The sequence below is a fragment of the Eupeodes corollae genome, chromosome 2, assembly GCF_945859685.1.
Source record: "Eupeodes corollae chromosome 2, idEupCoro1.1, whole genome shotgun sequence".
NCBI classification, from domain to species: Eukaryota; Metazoa; Arthropoda; class Insecta; order Diptera; family Syrphidae; genus Eupeodes; species Eupeodes corollae.
The window spans coordinates 88,042,370-88,060,595 of NC_079148.1; the positions used below are offsets into that span (position 1 = coordinate 88,042,370).

At 34.4% G+C, this 18,226-nt stretch overlaps 1 protein-coding gene across 15 annotated transcripts in view; it reads right to left on the reverse strand.

Annotated features, from left to right (window-relative positions):
- Nucleotides 1–12,345: 12,345 nt before the first annotated feature.
- The window catches only part of LOC129947912 (rho GTPase-activating protein 190), a 45,065-nt gene continuing 39,184 nt past the window's right edge, over nt 12,346–18,226 (reverse strand). For all 15 annotated transcript variants that reach the window (XM_056058663.1, XM_056058664.1, XM_056058661.1 and 12 more), the window contains one exon: nt 12,346–16,513. In XM_056058663.1, coding sequence (XP_055914638.1) covers nt 16,315–16,513 — 199 coding nt within the window. In that variant the 3' untranslated portion in view covers nt 12,346–16,314. The remainder of the gene's footprint in view (nt 16,514–18,226) is intronic.

Genomic DNA, 18,226 nt, shown 5'->3' on the forward strand with positions numbered 1-18,226 from the left:
GGGCCGACAATGTCGATGTGGACGTGTTCGAACCTTTCGGCTGGTGCAAAAGTTCCCAGAGGTGGGTTGGTGTGCCTATGAACCTTGCTTTGTTGGCACCCGTGACAGCTCCGTGTCCACTTCCCTATGTCCACGTTCATAGATGGCCAGAAAAATCGGAGTGCAATGGTTTTGCGAGAGGCTCGTATACCCGGATGGCTGAGGTTGTGGACAGACTCGAATGCGGCTCGTCTGAAAGTCTCAGGAATGAAAGGGCGCGCCCGGCCAGTTGATGTTTCGCAGACCACTTCTGTTTCACTGCCGGGAAAAACAAAATTAGTGAAATTTAGTTTGGAACTTACCGATTTCAATGTTTTCAGCTCTGGGTCGTTGTTTTGTGCTTTGGCTATAGCATCGAAGTCCATGCTAATTGGTTCATCTATAGCTGCAATACGAGACAGTGCATCTGCTGCCGCGTTCTCGGATCCATTGATGTGACGTATATCGGTGGAGAATTGAGATATATATTCCAAATATCTTTGTCGCTGTGGTGTCTCTGAAGCTGATGGTGGGTTACGAAGAGCAAAGGTAAGCGGCTTGTGGTCAGTGAATATAGCACAAGACCGTCCTTCGATGAAGCGTCGGAAGTGTTCGATTGCCAGCTTAATTGCCAACAACTCCCGATCGTAAGTGCTGTACTTCTGTTGTCGCGTCGACAAGGCCTTTGAAAAAAATCCAAGGGGTTTGGATTTCCCTTTTACGACCTGGAGAAGTGCAGCCCCGACGGCTGTGTTTGAAGCGTCGGTCATGAGGCGCAACTCGGAGTTTGGAAGAGGGTGTGCTAACGAGGTGACATCGGTTAGAGCTTGGCGGCAACGCAGGAAGGCTGTTTCTGAAGATGTTGTCCAGGTAAGCGGTGTGTTATCCTTTTTCTTTGAGCCCTGAAGCATTTGGCATAGTGGTGCTTGATGTGCTGCCGCATGCGGCATACTAAGTCGAAAAAAATTTATTGCACCGAGGAACCGACGGAGCTCAGTGATTGTTGTTGGCTTCGGATATTCTGCCATGGATTTGACAGTGTCTTGCGGTGGTCGAATGCCTGTCTCATCAACTTGGTATCCGAGGAATGTTATAACCTGCTTTCCAAATTCGCACTTCTCTTTGTTGAGGGTGATGCCGTTTTGATCGAGACGTCTAAAAACCTCCTCCAAATGGGTCAAATGTTCTGCTGGGCTGTTGGATGCTATGAGCATGTCGTCGATATAGGCGAAGACGAAGTCTAGATCACCGAATATCGAGTCGACGAAGCGCTGTTGGGTTTGTGCCGCATTGCGCAGGCCGAAAGTCATCCGAATGAATTCGTATAACCCGAAAGGGGTTATAATTGCGGTTTTCGGTATATCTTCAGGAGCCATGGGGATCTGGTGGTACGCGCGTGCAAGATCGAGGCGACTGAAGACTGACTTATTAGGCAGAATGAGTTGAAAATCCGTAAGGCGTGGCAGTGGATACCTGTCGGGGCGAGTTACGGCATTAAGTCGCCTGTAATCACCACAAGGTCGTATTGAGCCATCCTTTTTAGTTACGATATGTAGGGGACTGGCCCAAGGACTCCTCGAAGGTCGACATATGCCATCACTTACCATTCTCTGAAACTCAGCCTTTGCTTGCATGTAATACTTAGGTGGAATTGGTCTGGCACGACAGTAAATGGGAGCACCAGTTGTTTCCAAGTGATGTTGCACTGCATGCTGTGGAGTTTGGAGGTCGCTGAGAGGTAATGTGATAGCAGGGTACCGCTGAAGCAAGTTGATGTAAACGTCATTGTGGTTGATGGCATTTACCGAGATTGCATCTGTTGACGTGAGAAGAGGTGAGGTACTGCTGTTGGAGCTCTGATCCACAAGTCTGCGGCCGTAAACATCAACTAAAAGTCGGAAAAAACTCAAAAAATCTGCTCCCACTATTGAGTGTGGAATCGCTGCACGGGTGAAGGCCCAACGGAAAATGCGCCCTAAACCAAAGTCTAAAGCGAGTGTTGTTTTTCCAAAAGTGCTTATTTGGGTTCATTGACTGCCCGCAACCCGATGGGATCTGGAACTAGTTTGGTTGTGCTTTTGATGGCTAAAGTTGATATGGCGGCTCCACTATCTACAAGGAAGCGATGGCCAGAAATTTTGTCGTGAATAAAGAGGCGATTTGACTTACCAGCAACCGAAGAAGCCTCACCTAAAGTTGCTGGTTGGCGTTTCCCTGCTTGTAGGTACATGGTGATGTGCATTTTCTTGCCTTTGAGCCGTATTTGCGGTGAAACCAACAATGACCAGGAGTGGTGTTGCGCTGGCGAACTCCTGAATTCTGGTGATGGATTGTTGATGGCTGGTGTGTGGATTTGACGATGACGTTTTGTTTGATCTGCTTTTCTAGTGTGCTTAGCCTCTGCAAGAAACTGTTTATATTCTCGTTAACAGAAGTATTTCCTTTTGAAGACGTCGGTGGTGGTAGCTCAGCAATAGTTTTAGGAGACGATGAGTGGCTCATTATTTTATCTGCGACGTCGGCCAGTGTGTTCAGATCGCCCTTGACAGTGGAAAGAATCGATCTCACATTTGATGGCAAACGAGAAAGCCACATGACCTGCAGCACCATATCGGGAGTGCCTGAAGATCTTGAAAGGTCGCGGATGCGCCGGAGAAGCTGAGAGGGCTGAGAGTCGCCCAGATCAAGACCTTCTATTAGGCGCTGCAAACGTTGTTCGTCACTCTCTTCATAAACTTCAATTAGCCTTGCTTTGACCAGCGCGTATTTGTTTGATGATGGCGGAGTCAGAAGAATGTCTGACACTTGCTCCAGGTCCCTCCGGTCAAGATTGGCAACGACGTACTAGAACTTTGTGTCGTCGTTCGGCTTGGAAGCAGACAGAATAGCCTCGAGCTGTGCAAACCATAGCGACGGTCGGTCACGCCAAAATTGAGGCATTCGTGCAGCTACAGAGAGTCCAGAAATTGCCATCGGTCGGAGATCTGCAGGTGGATCATCGGCGGGTTTTCCCTCGTCGTCGCCTGTTTTGTCTTCTGCTCCATTTTTGCTCATATTGTTGCCTGGGTCTTTTAATTAGTGATAAGACCAGAAAACTAGTGAATTATTGCACTAATTGAAGCAAAAACTAATGCGCAACACAATTCTAGCAATATTTGGCAACGATATAAGTAGAAAAAGAACAAAAATATCCCAGGATGCTGTTGATTCTGGTGGATTAATTTTTTTTTTTTTTTTTGGCAGCGATAGCGAGGCTGGATGCACTGGTTGAGGTTAGCAGTGAATGCAAACAAAATTAATTAAAATGTTCAAACGCGGGGTCACCAATGTTAAGTCGTTCTAAGATAAAATACTTTATTAATTAATAATATCGTTTGTACAACTCTTAACTTAAACTTAATATAACTTTTAATTTCACGATGCACTCACTGCAACCTTTTGTGTCCACGTCTCGGGAAAGAAGAAGGAAAGACATCTTTTTTGATGACAGCTGCTGCAAAAGCTTGCAGTAGGTGTGTTTGTTTTAACAGGTTTCTTGTAGTGCGTTCTTTTTATTGGTACTTGTCGCTACACTGTCATACGCGGCTTTGAAATCGATGAAAAGATGGTGGGTGTCGATTTGGTGTTCTTGGGTTTTTCCAGGATCTGCCGTATATGAATATTTGATCAACTGTGGACTTTCCTGGTCTAAAACCACACTGATAAGGACCTATCAGGTTGACGACGGGCTTTAGAAGATCACATATCACGGCAGAGAAGATTTTGTAAGCGATGTTAAGTAGACTGATTCCTCTATAGTTGGTGCAGTTAAGAGGGTCTCCGTTTTTTAGGATCGGGCAAACAATACAATTCTTATTATAAAACCAAGGAATTTATATGCGTTCATCACTTCGATTGGTCCGGCGTTGATTTATTTAAGTTAACCGTTAAATTCCACTGTTCACAGTATACAACAAAACCGTTGATCTTAGATTCGGTTTTTGGGGTGAATAAGCATAAAGGACAACTTTGTCGCAAACAGAATTGCTTTTATCTTGGTGCCACTAAACTCTTTTACACCGGGTAAATAATTTCGTCAATAAACAGGGAAAACAGATACGGACTCAAGGGACATCCTTTTGACCTTTCCTTGCCATTTCACACCACGGTTATAATGCCTTCATAAAGTTTTCCTAATACTTTTAAAAATTTTGTTGACATTCCCTTGTTGTACAATTTGTAAAACAAGGCTCTTTTATCAATAGTATCGAAGGCTGGCTTGAAATCCATATTCATTTTTTGCTGCAAAAGAATTTTCGGAATGCTTTTGTTGTTTGTCGTTTGTTGATTAGCCGCTTCGGAAATCCACTTGGAGATCCTGAAGAATTTTGTTATGGTTGATCCAAACTGTTAGGCGATTCCTTAGACATGATGAATTAAGAAAAAATATTCCGCGGTAGTTGTCGGGATCAGATATGTCTCCTTTTGTATGGATTCGGAAAAATAGCGCTTCCTTAAATTCACGCGTTACTGTTCCATTATTCAAGATGCGTTTCAAGGTTTGCATACATTTTTTTCAACCGTTCCATATTTAAAAAAAAATCGACCGTGATTATATTAAGCTTGTGAACAGTCGGTCAGGCATCCAGAATAATTAAAAAAGTTCGACTTATCAAAATGTATCATCAAAATAAAAAAACATTTTAAAATCAAACAATAGCATATCGGAAATTCATATGCAGAACATTATGTGCTTTATTTTATCAAATAAGTTAAACATGCATACATTCATACACACATAAGTTACACCAACCAAAAACTTATTTCATGTATTCAGTAATTTGTTTCTGCAAGTAGTTTTTTTGATTGTTTTTTTTTGTTGAAAAAAAAAGTTCACGTTTATTTAAAGCTGCATACATTTCGTCTGTTGTGTCTTCAGACGTTTACAAATACAAATTCAAATCATCCAATGCATCTGCCACTGCCACACCACGCTTTGAAGGCTGCTAAATGAGTTCCTACTATATGTATCTTCCAATCATCGACTCTAGAGGAACACATGTATAATGAATGAAAATTCCAATTTTCCTGTACATTAGAATATCCTATTTTCAAATGGGGATTCCCATCAAAAAATCAAAAGTCAAATTGATTTTTTCTCATAAATGGGAATTCCCCCATAAAATTCGACTTATGTACGCATTGTAGGTGTCATTTTTTTTTTGTTTTAGTTATAGAGAAATTCAAGTTAGAAAAGTTCGAGTTATCAAAGTAAACATGTATGGAATATAGACTCTAAACGATACTGCCACATAATTTGGCTATAAAATAAATAAACTAGGGGTGCAACAGTCCATGAAGAACCAGGGCCTAGTGACTTACAACTCTCAACCATTCCTGTGTGCGAGTAATGTTGTCAGAGATGGAAGGGACCTACAGTTTTAAGCCGAATCCGAAAGCACTTTTTCATGACAAGAATTACTCTTGAAGGATTTGTCAATTCCTCGCAAGAGGCAGTAAGTACCCGCACAAAAAGTTAGGTGGCACATTCAGGGATTGAACCCAAGACCCCTTGCATGACAGTCCAACGCACTTTTGTTTGTTTAATTCATTTTTATTAGTTCATTCTTAAGCTTATCTTAAAGCTAGACAAAAATTCATAAAACTAGCCTAATTATCCATAACTTACAACTAACTTAATGGTCCCATACGGACACTCTAAGCTAAACTATAACACTAACTACTAATGCCTTTCGGCCCTAAGATCTATTTTACTTCAATTTATATTTTATTAATTTCTGTATTTATTAGAAAATTTTGAAAAAAACTAATATCAGGGTCCTTTTTTTAATTTTTACTTAAAAACTACTTAAAATAAGGTCCTTTATATAAAACTTAAAACTAACTTAAACTACCTATTCTACCTATAAACTACTTAAAACTAGAGCAACCACAGCAGCAAATCTAACTATCTAACATTTTTGTTTTTCATATTTTGTTGTCTTTTTTTTTATTCCATGTTTTTTTTTTTAATGTTATTTTTATTTTATTTTTTGTATTTTTTTTTTTATTGTTTTTTTTCTATTTCTTTTTGTGCCACCATGCCTATTCTACTTAAAACTAAACGCTAAAACTATAAAACAAGTATGTAAGCCGGCCAAGGCTTAAGACCACATCCCGACTACCCACTATCAAGTGCCGATTGAAGCCACCAAAACTGGTTCTCCTGCTTCACCCTATCAGTTCGGTCCCGTTCGGCCACAGCCATACTGCTCCGCCTTGTGCCATGACGTCCCGATTGTACAGGAGTCGCCTATCCACGGTTCGTCGTCTGACGTGGTAGATTAACGGAACTGCCAATCTGTCCTGTATCAAACCGCATCTATCTAAAAAGAGGAATGCCTCTGGTGGAATGAAGCCGCTCGAGCCCCGTTGTATAGGACCTTGTTGGAATAGTAATGCACATAATAAGTTGAACCACACAGGACAACCATAAACGATCATTGGCCGTATGAGGGCCATGTAGCAAATTACCTTCACTCTGCTTCCAAAAAAAAAACAGCCGTTTCGTCAGAGCGAAGCTCCTCTGGCTCTGGTCAGAGCAGCATTTATATGTCTGTCGAAATATAAATACTGATCTAACCAGATACCGAGGTACTTACTTCACTTTTGCTCGCTAATGGCTGCCCTTGAAGATCAACGATGACCATCTTGCGCCAATTCTTGCACGTATCCCTCGTGGCCCTAGCCAATTTAGTCCGGAACAGAATTGTCTCCGACTTCTTGACATTTATTTTCAGATTCCTGTCGTCGCAATATCGCTGAATCTTGTCGAAATCACGCTGCAAGAGAATTCTAATAACCTCAACCTTTCGGGCCGTTCTGTACGCAATTAGATCGTCGGCGTACGCAACTGCCTTTGTAAGACTACCTATCAGATCGCTGGTGTAAATGTTAAGAGAATCGGCGAATTCACCGCTCCCTGTTGAAGACAATTTTTAGTTGAGAATGTTGCGGTAGAAGTTACATTGCCAAGCCTGCTCAGTTTTAGGTAAAGACCCTCTAACCATACGGTGTCAAAGGCTTTTGCCAAATCAACCAGAACAGCACCTGTGCATTGTTGTTTTGATTTGGAACTTGGTCCCGTTTGCTCGGCGGTTATAACATTTGCCAAGGAATCGTCTTTGAACCGCATGAAACCGCGGTTCTCAGATCGCCATTGTGTCATATCATTTCGAAGGTAAAAGTGATTAAGTACGGCTCTGTTTTCCAGGTCGTGGATGGGGCGAATGCTAACATTCACCTTGTACACTTGCTGGAAAGCAGCTCCCACTGCCTCCACTTTTTTCTTAGGATCTTCAATTATGTAAAAGTCATCATCAAAGATGGCTGGCTATGTGGTGGGGCTATGTCACTCGAACGAAGTTCTCTCGCTTAGGCGTTGGTGAAACGAGGCCAACGCATCTTACTGCAATTGTAAGAGTGCGTTGCAACGTATTCTTCCAATTCCACGCGTTCGTTCGGAATCTGTATTACAGCAGCCAGTTCGCAGTAATCAATGTCGTACTCGACTGTCTGTAAGCAGTTTCGAAGGTGATTACCCACTTTTTCTGTAACTGTCAGTCTGGTGTCGTACAGCAAAAGCTGCAGAAAGGAGCCGCTTCTTGGATACGATGGCTTTTTAGTAGATTCATCAAATTAAAAAGATGGATAACTTTGGGATTATTATGTTGATTTAACCAATCTTCATGTTTTGCGTTCAAATCACTGGCCAAGATGAAATATTTTTCTTCCAAGCTCAGTTTCAGTTCCTTAAAAAGATTCTCGAGTTCTGAAGCAAAGTAAGTAACCTGCGGAGCTCCAGCCGCATAAGCCGCAATCATATACATCCGCTTCCCTTGACTGAGAGAGATGCATACAACGCAAACCTCTAGCGTCTTGAGCTTTCGCAATTCATTGTTGTATATGACTTTATAATTAATGCCTTTTCGTATAAAGAGGGCGAACCCCCCCCCCCCCTTGAGTGGAGGCGGGCCGGTTTCTTCTTTCGATATTGTAATTTTTTTGAGTCAATTTGTGTTTGTGGTTTAACAGTCCAATGCACTAACCATCACGCTACGGGTACTACACAATTTGGTTAGAGTTATAAAAACTTCGAGTTATCAAAGTTCGAGTTATCGAAGTTTGAATGTATTCTTATTTTGTATACAATTTAAAATGCCTTTCTCATTTTACCTTAATTCAGTATAATTTTGTTTTAACCTTAATTTCATACTCTTCATTCAATCGCTTTTAATACTATTGTCTAATATTTTTATATACAAAAAAAACTACAGTTCACTGACTTTATCAAGAAGTTTTGTATAGATGGAACCAAGATAAAGGAAACACGAATCTGAACTATCGTTTGGAGTCTAATGAAGTAAAATCAGTAATAAAATTTCGAGTTTAGTGTTTTTATTTGTTTTTTGAACTCAACAACTGATTTGAAAACATTTCTTATTTAGGACAAAGACAAAACACTTTTCAGCTCACACGATTTAATTTATAATCCCTATATTCTGCACTAGATTTGATACATTTTTCTTTATCAACCAATGTTGCAACAAAATTGTCCATTTAAAATCAGTTAAGCACTATACAATTTATTCTTCGAATTTTCTCATCAATTCGTGGTCAATTGACTTAAGCAGTTCTGAACTGACTATAGCAGTGGTGAATTAACTTTAGCAGTGGGGAATTGATATTAGCTTGTAGGCAAACCAGAAAGACAGATTGGTTTCCGGTCTGAGATATGGTCAAATAGAAGCATTATAACATAATATCACACTATCACAGCCTTTTGTGATATAAAAAGAGCAAAGTAATAACAAAAGTATTAGACGAGACGAAAGCTTTGGACAACAATCAAATTCATCGAAAATAGTAAAACAATTTCTACTAGATCAACTAGTCTTTAATAAATTAAAAGTAAACACATACTAAGCTATTAAATATAATTACATACTTCCAGCTTTATTTTCGAAATATTGAAAAATGTACAGACAGAGAAAAGAAATCACACAAATTTCTCCTAAAACATTAATTTATGAACTATTAACCGTTACAATTTTAAAAAATTTATGAATTAGATTGACATAAAAGTTGTTTTACAAACATATAATTATAAATCATTTTTTGAAACTTAGTTTTCAAACACTGTCCCTTTTTTTGGCGTTTACGCATTTTTAAGTATTTTTTTAATACATTAATAAGTGATTATCATCCATATAGAAAAAAAATCGAATTCATCAATCCTACTTTCTACAATATCTTCAAGATATTGATATTTTCGAAATGCACCAAACCATCAAATTTAATCTGTATGAGTGTTGGCCACCAGCATATTACTAAGTCATATTATTAAGTGTGGAATTCTCTGATATTCTGAAAATGGACAAAAATAATTGAATTGTTTGATATTGACGTAGATTATTAAATACATTAGTGTTAGTATTGAATGTAAATAAATGATATATTAGCTTAGAGATTACTTTTTAAGGAATGATGTTAATGTGTTGATATTTTTTAGTTATTTCTTTTTGTATTTCCATTCTGTTTTAGTTTTTATTTTATGAGTTTTTATGGAAATATCTTTTTCAATTTAATTTTCTTTTAGTAAGTAAAGTTTTTTGTTAATTTCTTCCTGAATATTTTGTGTTTATTATTTACCAATTAAAGTTTTGAAATAAAAAAAATATGCAATAAAACTTCACACGGCAAATTGGTTGACAAAGTTCTAGCCTCTAAAACTCGGTTTATTGAAAAATTGGAATTCGTTTGAGTCCTAACTTATTTCTTCATCACTCTGATTTAGATCTCAGTCCCCGTTTTGTCTCCGACTTTTTTCCTCATATTCATAAATGATCTTTTGTCTGAAACTTCTAACCCCCTACATTGTTTCGCTGATGACAGTACCCTCTGCTTTTCATACTCGTTTTTAGATTATCGTCCTTGTTCTCCGGATTTTGACTACCAACCTATCAATAAATTCTGATCTTGACAGCATTGTCCAATGGGGAATCAAAAACAGTGTAGAATTTAATGCTTCGAAAACTTAATGCTGTCTACTGTCACAAAAGCGTAATCCTCCTCAATGCAACTATCAATGATCAATGGGTGGTACTTGCACCGAGAAAATTGAACAACTATCAGTCCTATCAGTGTTGTGGAATGATCCTATATTTGACATTGCCAAAAAGGCTGCTAAGTGTTTGGGTTTTTTTCAAGATGCAAAAAGTTTTGTTACCCCTTCTGATCTGGCTATAATTTACAAAGCTTTAATTCGTCCTAAACTCGAGTATAACTCTCATATTTGGGCTGGAGCCCCAATAACGGACCTAAGTCTTTAGGATAGAATTGAAGAAAGAGCTCTAAAAATGATACGAGATAGGAGATCGTTCTTTCACCGAGACATTTGTTTCTCTTGAACACCGCCGCAAGGTCTCATACCTGCCATTGTTTTATCGTTATTTTTATAAACAACGCTTTAGCGAAATAGCCAGTTGAATTCCTGCCCTTAAACAATTCAACTGTAATACCCATACTGCTAGGAATGCCCATCAATTTACCCGTGAGCCCAATTTCGGACGTACTGTTAAGTACAGAGGTTATTTCTTTAGCCGCACTACACGAATGTCGAATACTTTACCAGGCTCAATAATTCCCACTCATTACAATGTGCAGACATTCAAAACTAATGTGCATCGGTTTCTCTTTTTTAATCCTATTCTCCTTTCCTAATTGCTCGCACTATTTTCAATCATTATAAGAGTATTCATAACCCCTTTAGCGCTGTAAATATAATACAAAAAAAAACATTAGTAAACAAAATTAAGCTTACTGCCTCATACAAAAATCAAATATTTTATATTTTTCGAATTGGAACTTTTGATTTCTTCATCAGATCAAGTCTTTTAAATTGAACCTCTTTAAAAATTTTAAATAATTCATAATAAAGTATTTTTAGGGCTAATGCAAAACAAGAAATACTTTGCAACAAAGTGTATGATAATTTTGCAGAAAACAAATGTTTGTCTTTCTAGATACAGTTTAAATCATTATACCTCACTTAGTATCCGGAAATAATGTGAATTATTATTCCCAAAAGAGGTAAGCTGATTTCGATCCACGACAACATCAAATTTTAAGTATGAACAAAGACTTTTAGGTTCGGTTATAAGCTGATATGCACATAGACCAAGAGCTGTTACCTTAAAGCAAATACGAAAAAGAATAGCGGTGCATCGGCATATTCGTCACTTTTTGGCTGAAAATTTGTTAAGGACCAGGCTTTCAAATGATTACCAGTTAAAAAAAAACCACACAAACATATTGTGCAGATACTCAAAAATACTATTCAATAAAACTATAATTTGGCATAAAATAATACAGTTTTTAATTACACATATACAATATTGCAAACATGATTTCAAAGTTATAGTAATATTATTTGTTTTTCATTACTTTAATTATATACATCAATATGACACATACAGTATCTTTTTTTTTCACAATATCAATAAGCAATTAATGTTTTGTTGTTGTTTTCATTTAAATTATGAATGGCAACACCAAATATTATAATTATATAACAAAATATTTTAATCGATTCAAGATAAATGTTTGTATAAAAATTGGCATGGAATACCTTATCTTTAATTTTTTGTTTTATATTTGACTTTTTGTTTATATATTTTGAAATTATTTCATATAAATAATTTTAATAAAACAACCATTTAAAACTTATCTTTTACATAGGTGCACAAAATTATGATTCGTTTACAATAAAAAGAACGATCAATTGTTGAATAACAATAATAAAAAGGCTGGGGCCTGTCTATTCATTTCCGTTTGCTATATTGGCCTGACCTTACCTCAAAATAAAATCAAGTTAATAATAATTACAGATAATTATTTATTTTTACCCAATAACTGCCTTCTGGATATATTTGAATGCATACAATATTATAATTTGATCAAATAAGTTTTTTTTTCTCAAACACTTTCGAATCAATTTTGAAAAATTGGAATAGAAGTCTAATTTTCGTTTAGCCGCATGTTGAATACTCCCCATTATTGTTTCTTAACTAATAAAAGCATCAGCAAAAGTGTTTAAAGGCAGGTAATGTGGGTAGTTGAATACTTATTGCAAGAGGTTAAAATATGAATCAAATATTGAGAAACTCTGAAAGTCTTATTCGCCTGTGCAGAATGGGTATGAAAAAATCATCGTTTTGCACTAAAAGTCGATTTTTTATTTATGGTCATAATCATATCGATCACGAATTCCACAATATTAGATCAACAGTTCTTAATGCACTGCTCTTCAGTGTTGTGAATTCTATTATCAGAATGAATTTTCAAAATATAATTGAGAAATTTTTTGATTTTTAAATTAAAATATTAGGCATAAAACTAAGTTTTCTTCTTTACTTTAGGCATTTTCAACTACCCCTGAAAAGGAATGAAACTCAAAAACTTGCAAATTCATAAACCATACATACAAACATACATATTTTCACAACCCAAATACTTTTTAAAGAACAAAAATCATTCAAAACGAAAAATGCATTCGGCTTTAAAATTAATTACAAAACCATAATGCGCGATGCAGATAAAAGGACGGACGTTCTACAAACGAAATTTAATTGTTTTTATTTTTTTTAAATTGTATTGTGTATTTTTATATTGTTTCAATCCATAATATTTTGGTTTGTTTAACAAACCAAAAGATCCATAAGAGGGGCCTATATATCAGCTCAGTCTTTTCATAATTTTTGTTTCTATATGCAATTCTGTTTTGATTTCTTTTTTCAAATTTGACACGATATGACTACATCCCAATGCCTTTAATATTTCAATTAGCTAATGAACTACTTAACACCAAAGTTATAACTCACTTAGTTTTCAATCGAAGAAGTTATAACTAATTAAACATACTTTCCAAGCAATACAAGTCAGAGTTTTGTAAGCCTTTGGTCACATAATGAATCATTGAAACATGTTCGCTGCATTTATTTTAGATAAGTTTACGTATAAAATAACGCGTCAAATTTGAAACAGCAAACAAAGATTTCAAAAATTAATACTTTATTGAAAATTTGAATTCAAATAAAGAATAAAGCTAATCCGTACAAATCAACCGAATATGAGAAAACTATTTTTTTTTTAATTGAAAAGCTTGATTAAGATATTTTAATTTATGCATACATTTATTTATATAATTTGAAGTTTCTTACTTTTGATAACTACCTAAAAATAACGTTCACAATACTTTTTTTTTGTTTTTTAATTTATTGATACCAATATAAACATAAATATCACGTTAAATATATACCACATTTATTATTATTATTTTTATTTTTAATTCATTTTTATTAAAATTGTAACTCTACATATACATATATATAATTTTTGTTTTGTCAAATTGAATATGTTTTAATTTATCCTTCAACTTGAATCCTCTTTTTAATATTACTATTTTTACGGAATTACATTCATTCGATCGCCTTATCCCTCTAAAAAGTTGAGATACTTTTTTCTTTACATTTTTGTTTAAATCTTAGTTTTAAATTTCGTTTTCCTTTTTGTAATAAAAAAATAAAAAATATATTTCTGTTTGTTGTAATTGTTAAAGGTAAGTTTAATTTTTTTTTGCTTAATAGTAGGTAATGATGTATTATTTTGTTTATTTGTTGTATCTTTTTGTTGATCAATTTTTATAATAGCTAGTTTAATTAAAACATTTGCACACGTTACATATACTTATTATTTATTTATTAGCTTTTTTGTATTCACGCTGTGGTCTCATATGGCTTGTCCGCTAAAATAAAATAATTATAAAAATCATTTAGGAAAAATAAAAATAATGAAAAGATAAAATTGAGATAAACCTGATAGAAAACATCAATTGTGATGACCTGTGATCTGAAACATCTCTGTAAACTAGATGAGGAAAGTTGGATGTTCTAGCTTTGTAGGAGAAGAGAATGTAAATTCAGACTATCGGAGAAGGGCAACACTTTGAGAGATTTTTGTTCCGATAGCCCTTTTGGGGCTCTGTGAATTCTTGTTTGCTTTATAACAAAAAGTTAGTCGAAACGAAAAGAATAACGTTCAACTTTTACAATTTATTTTGTAGTTAAGATGACTTTTAATACAAATGTATAATTTGAAATATGCCACTTTAAGTTCTTTAGATCTTTGAGCTTATCAGTTTCGATATTTCAGCCGTTCTTTCGTTTATGAATTATGTAAAATAAGATATGCACTTTTTTTCTCAACATAACAGTTAGTTTTTTTCTCAAAACAAAAAGTTACATATTTGAGTTCTTAAGCTAAGGCTAACTTTATAAGTTTAGTTTACTTACATATTTATCTATGGTGTTTTTATTCAACAGCAATTTGTATTTAATAAGATGGGATAAAGATTATTGCTTAGGGCTGTAAGGGGCTTCATCGACGCTCGGAGTCTTGGAGATTGAATCCTTAAATACAAACAAAGAAACCATTTATCGAATCATGAGTCGTAGCTGTTCAAAATTCTAGGTTTCTTCTAATTCTGCAAATTTTATGTTGTTAATCATTATTTTATGTTGTTTCTAATTTCAACTACGATCATCAATTTTATCACTGATTAGATTTAATTTCACCCTTTTTGTTTTTTTTTTTGTTTATAAGATCTTGATTTTTATGCTTTATAAACAACTTGAAGAACCTTCTTATTGTACTGAAATTACGTATTGGTAGTTTTTAATTGCTAAAAACATTTGCATGCTCTTACATATGCGATAAGTAAGCAAGACGTTTTATTTGTCTTTCTCTTAAATATTTCCGAATGTCTTTACCAGTATATGAATGCATTGGAGACTATAGAAGCCTGAATAATTGCCATCTCATCAACTGATTTAACAATTGATGCCAGAATAACCAGAATAATTATGCATAATGAAAAAGTTAATGCCGGAACTATCTTCTTCCCTTTTAAAAGGCTGTCAAGTCTGATATTTTTTTTGGTTCGGTTCGGAAGGGCAAAAGTGTAAACTTGAAAAAGAAATAAATTTTTCAAAGTCGTATTTAAAAAATATGTAAATTAGTTATTTAATGAACAGAAACAAACAGGAAAAGATAAGTTTCAATACTGCCTTCATTAGACTTCCATACATATATTTGTATTTACAACATAAAACAAAACCATTGGAATGAATGCAAATTGGAGAGGATAACGCCTATCAGTTTGTTTTAAATATATAAATATATATTTGTTTATATCTTTTTATGTTTTTAATTTTTCTTTTTAAATTTCTAGTTTTTAGCTGTTTCACCATCTTCTATCTAAAAAAAGCGAGTTTAAGTTTTTTTTATAATTGTTTTATTTCAATAGTAAGTTTTAAATCTTAAAATGTATTTCATTAATTCCTTGGGAATTTAATTGCGAAGCTGAATAACAGTTTTTTTGTTTTATTTATATTTACTTTTATTTTATTCGTTCACTTTTTTTAGCAGTTTGTTTTTAGTAGTAGGTGAATGTTATGTTTATGATAAAAAAAACATATACACACATAAGTATATGTTTTTGTTATTCGGTTTGAATTTGAAAAAAAATCAATATTATAACGGCTATCAAAAATATATATTTATCACATAATAAAAGTAGATTTTTAAAAGAAAAAATTGAAAGAAAATATAAATATATTATAAACTCAGCCTCATTTACAAATAAAATAATAATAACAAAAATCATAAATAATGGCAAAGTACTAAAAATATATATTATTTCAAACAAAAAATATACAATTTGAAGATTTTAACTTTTAAATATTATTTACGCTTAAATTGTAGAAATGTACATTCACATCATATATATTTTTTTTTAGTTTTCTTTTTCTTTTTTACGATGAAGGAGATTTTGTTTAGTTAAATACTTATTTGATTTGGTTAGATTTTGTTTAATATAATTTGTGTGTTACATATAGAAAACAATAGTTTTACATTGAAATATTTCAAAGAGAATTGTTATTTACAGAGCTTAAATCACTGAAGATTATACCATGCACGTGAACTTTTTTTTATTGTTTTACAAAAATGCCACTGATTCTTTGTGCGTTTAATGTATTTTTTTTCTTTTGACAATATATAATACCAACCTTACAAAGGGCAGTTATTTTAATTTTAACAAAAATAAAAACAAAAATTGTAAGCGCATTCGTTACGTTACATCAGTTGGTTTCGCAAGTAGCACTTGCGTATTTTCTTAACTTTCAAAAATGTTTGTTCTTAGACCATGACAAATGCTTCCTTACCACAGTATAAGTAAGGGAATTGATCAATCATAGTTTGTACGATATCTTCAAGATATGGACGCAGCTGTTCAAAATGTCCCATATCAGTGAACTCAATCGGTATGAGTGTTGGCCACCAGCATATGGCGAGATTTTTACTATCCATGCTATTTAGTTTGGAGTTTTCTGATACACTGCAAATGAAAATACACAAAAAATTAAAATTGAAATGTTTAGTTCGTAGTTGGTGCGCTTGAAGCACGCAAAATATAATAATTTAATTTCTATTTTACAGACTATAAGGATAACTTAAAAAATTCAACTCAAAAGTCTTTTGCAAACGCCTAGCAAATCCAGTAGAAAGTATCTTTTTTACGAAAAATACAATGGAACCCAAATAATGTATAAAATGAGCAGATTCAGCTTAATTTTATATGCAAATTAAGTAAGGACTAAAAGAAGGATTTATGTTCACGATGATTTTTTTTTTAAACTTATTGATTGAAAAACTATTAAAATTGTTAATATTCATTAATTGTTCTTATATTTTATGTTTAGATGCTAATAATACATATATACAAAATTGCATATGCTACAGAGACAACAGCGTAAAGCCAAAAGTTCTTTAAGACGATAGGAAAAAAGTCAAATCAAACCTCAACAAATCTTCGAAGATATTGCTACGGATCCTATTAAGCTGTCATATCGTATGATACACAAAATTTGTTTTTTTCTGGTGGCACCTATGTACATCCATGTATTATTTTTGATACATAACATTCGTGTATATTAAAGTTCCAATTAAATTATTTGTATTGCTCTAGATCTTTTTATGTATCACCTTATTGTTCATAATCTTAAAATACTGATCCAGAAGCAAATTTTACAAATGCACTGCTTTTACAAAAATAATAATGATTTCAACTGTGCAAAACATTTGCAACTAGTGGCCAATTCTCGTTTCGTCTCATTTTGATAACGGTTAATCTGATTTATTTTGAGGTTGGTAAGTTTATACGTAAAGCTTGATTTGTTTAGTTAGTTCGATCGATAAAAGAGTTTTTTATGATAATTTTTTTTTAAATTGAAAAAAAAAAAAAAAGATTTTGCTTTAAGAATGGCGCGAAAAAATATTATAAGAAACAAAATCCCAAAAATTTAGTGCTTTCAAAAAAGAAGAATCACATAAAGAAAATTCAAAGAAATATTCCATTCAAAAATGAACTATTTGTAGAATCGTCAAAAGTGGAAAGGTGTTATGCCATTATGGAGGAGGGAGGCCTCGAAGTACCACAGTAAAAGATGATTGAAAAATAACAAATTTCTTCCGAATAAAACCCACGGAATCATCCAGGGAAGCAAAAATTGAACTTAGGTTACTCATTGACCCATCAACTATCAGACGCCGCACACTGCAGGTCAGATTGCGTTGGTTTCAAATAGAAAAAGAGCAATTTATTTTTTTAAAAAAGTGAAAGCTCGTTTTGGTTTTTCCAGAAATGGGAAACAGTCTTATCTTCTGACTAATCAAAGTTCAATATGCCCGGATAAGGTGGAAAACAAAATGTCAGAAGGCGAAGAGGTGAGAGGCTAAATCCGAAATACACTAAAGGGACGGTCAAACATAGAGGTGGTTAAGTTTCGGTCTTGGGCTGCTTCGTTGGCCAAGGAATCGGGCCAATTCGACAAGTGGAGGGCATAAAGGAGTCTGAAGACTATGTAGACATCCTTTGTAACACCATGCTGCCTTATGCCCATTGGAAAATCGACGTTCCAACACAACAATGACCCCAAACACAAAAGACGAAGTTGACAACAAAGTAGATTGTAGAAAAAAAGATTGACGTTTTACCATGGCCAACCCAATCCCCAGACCCAGACCCAATGTGACAAATTGTGAAGAGATG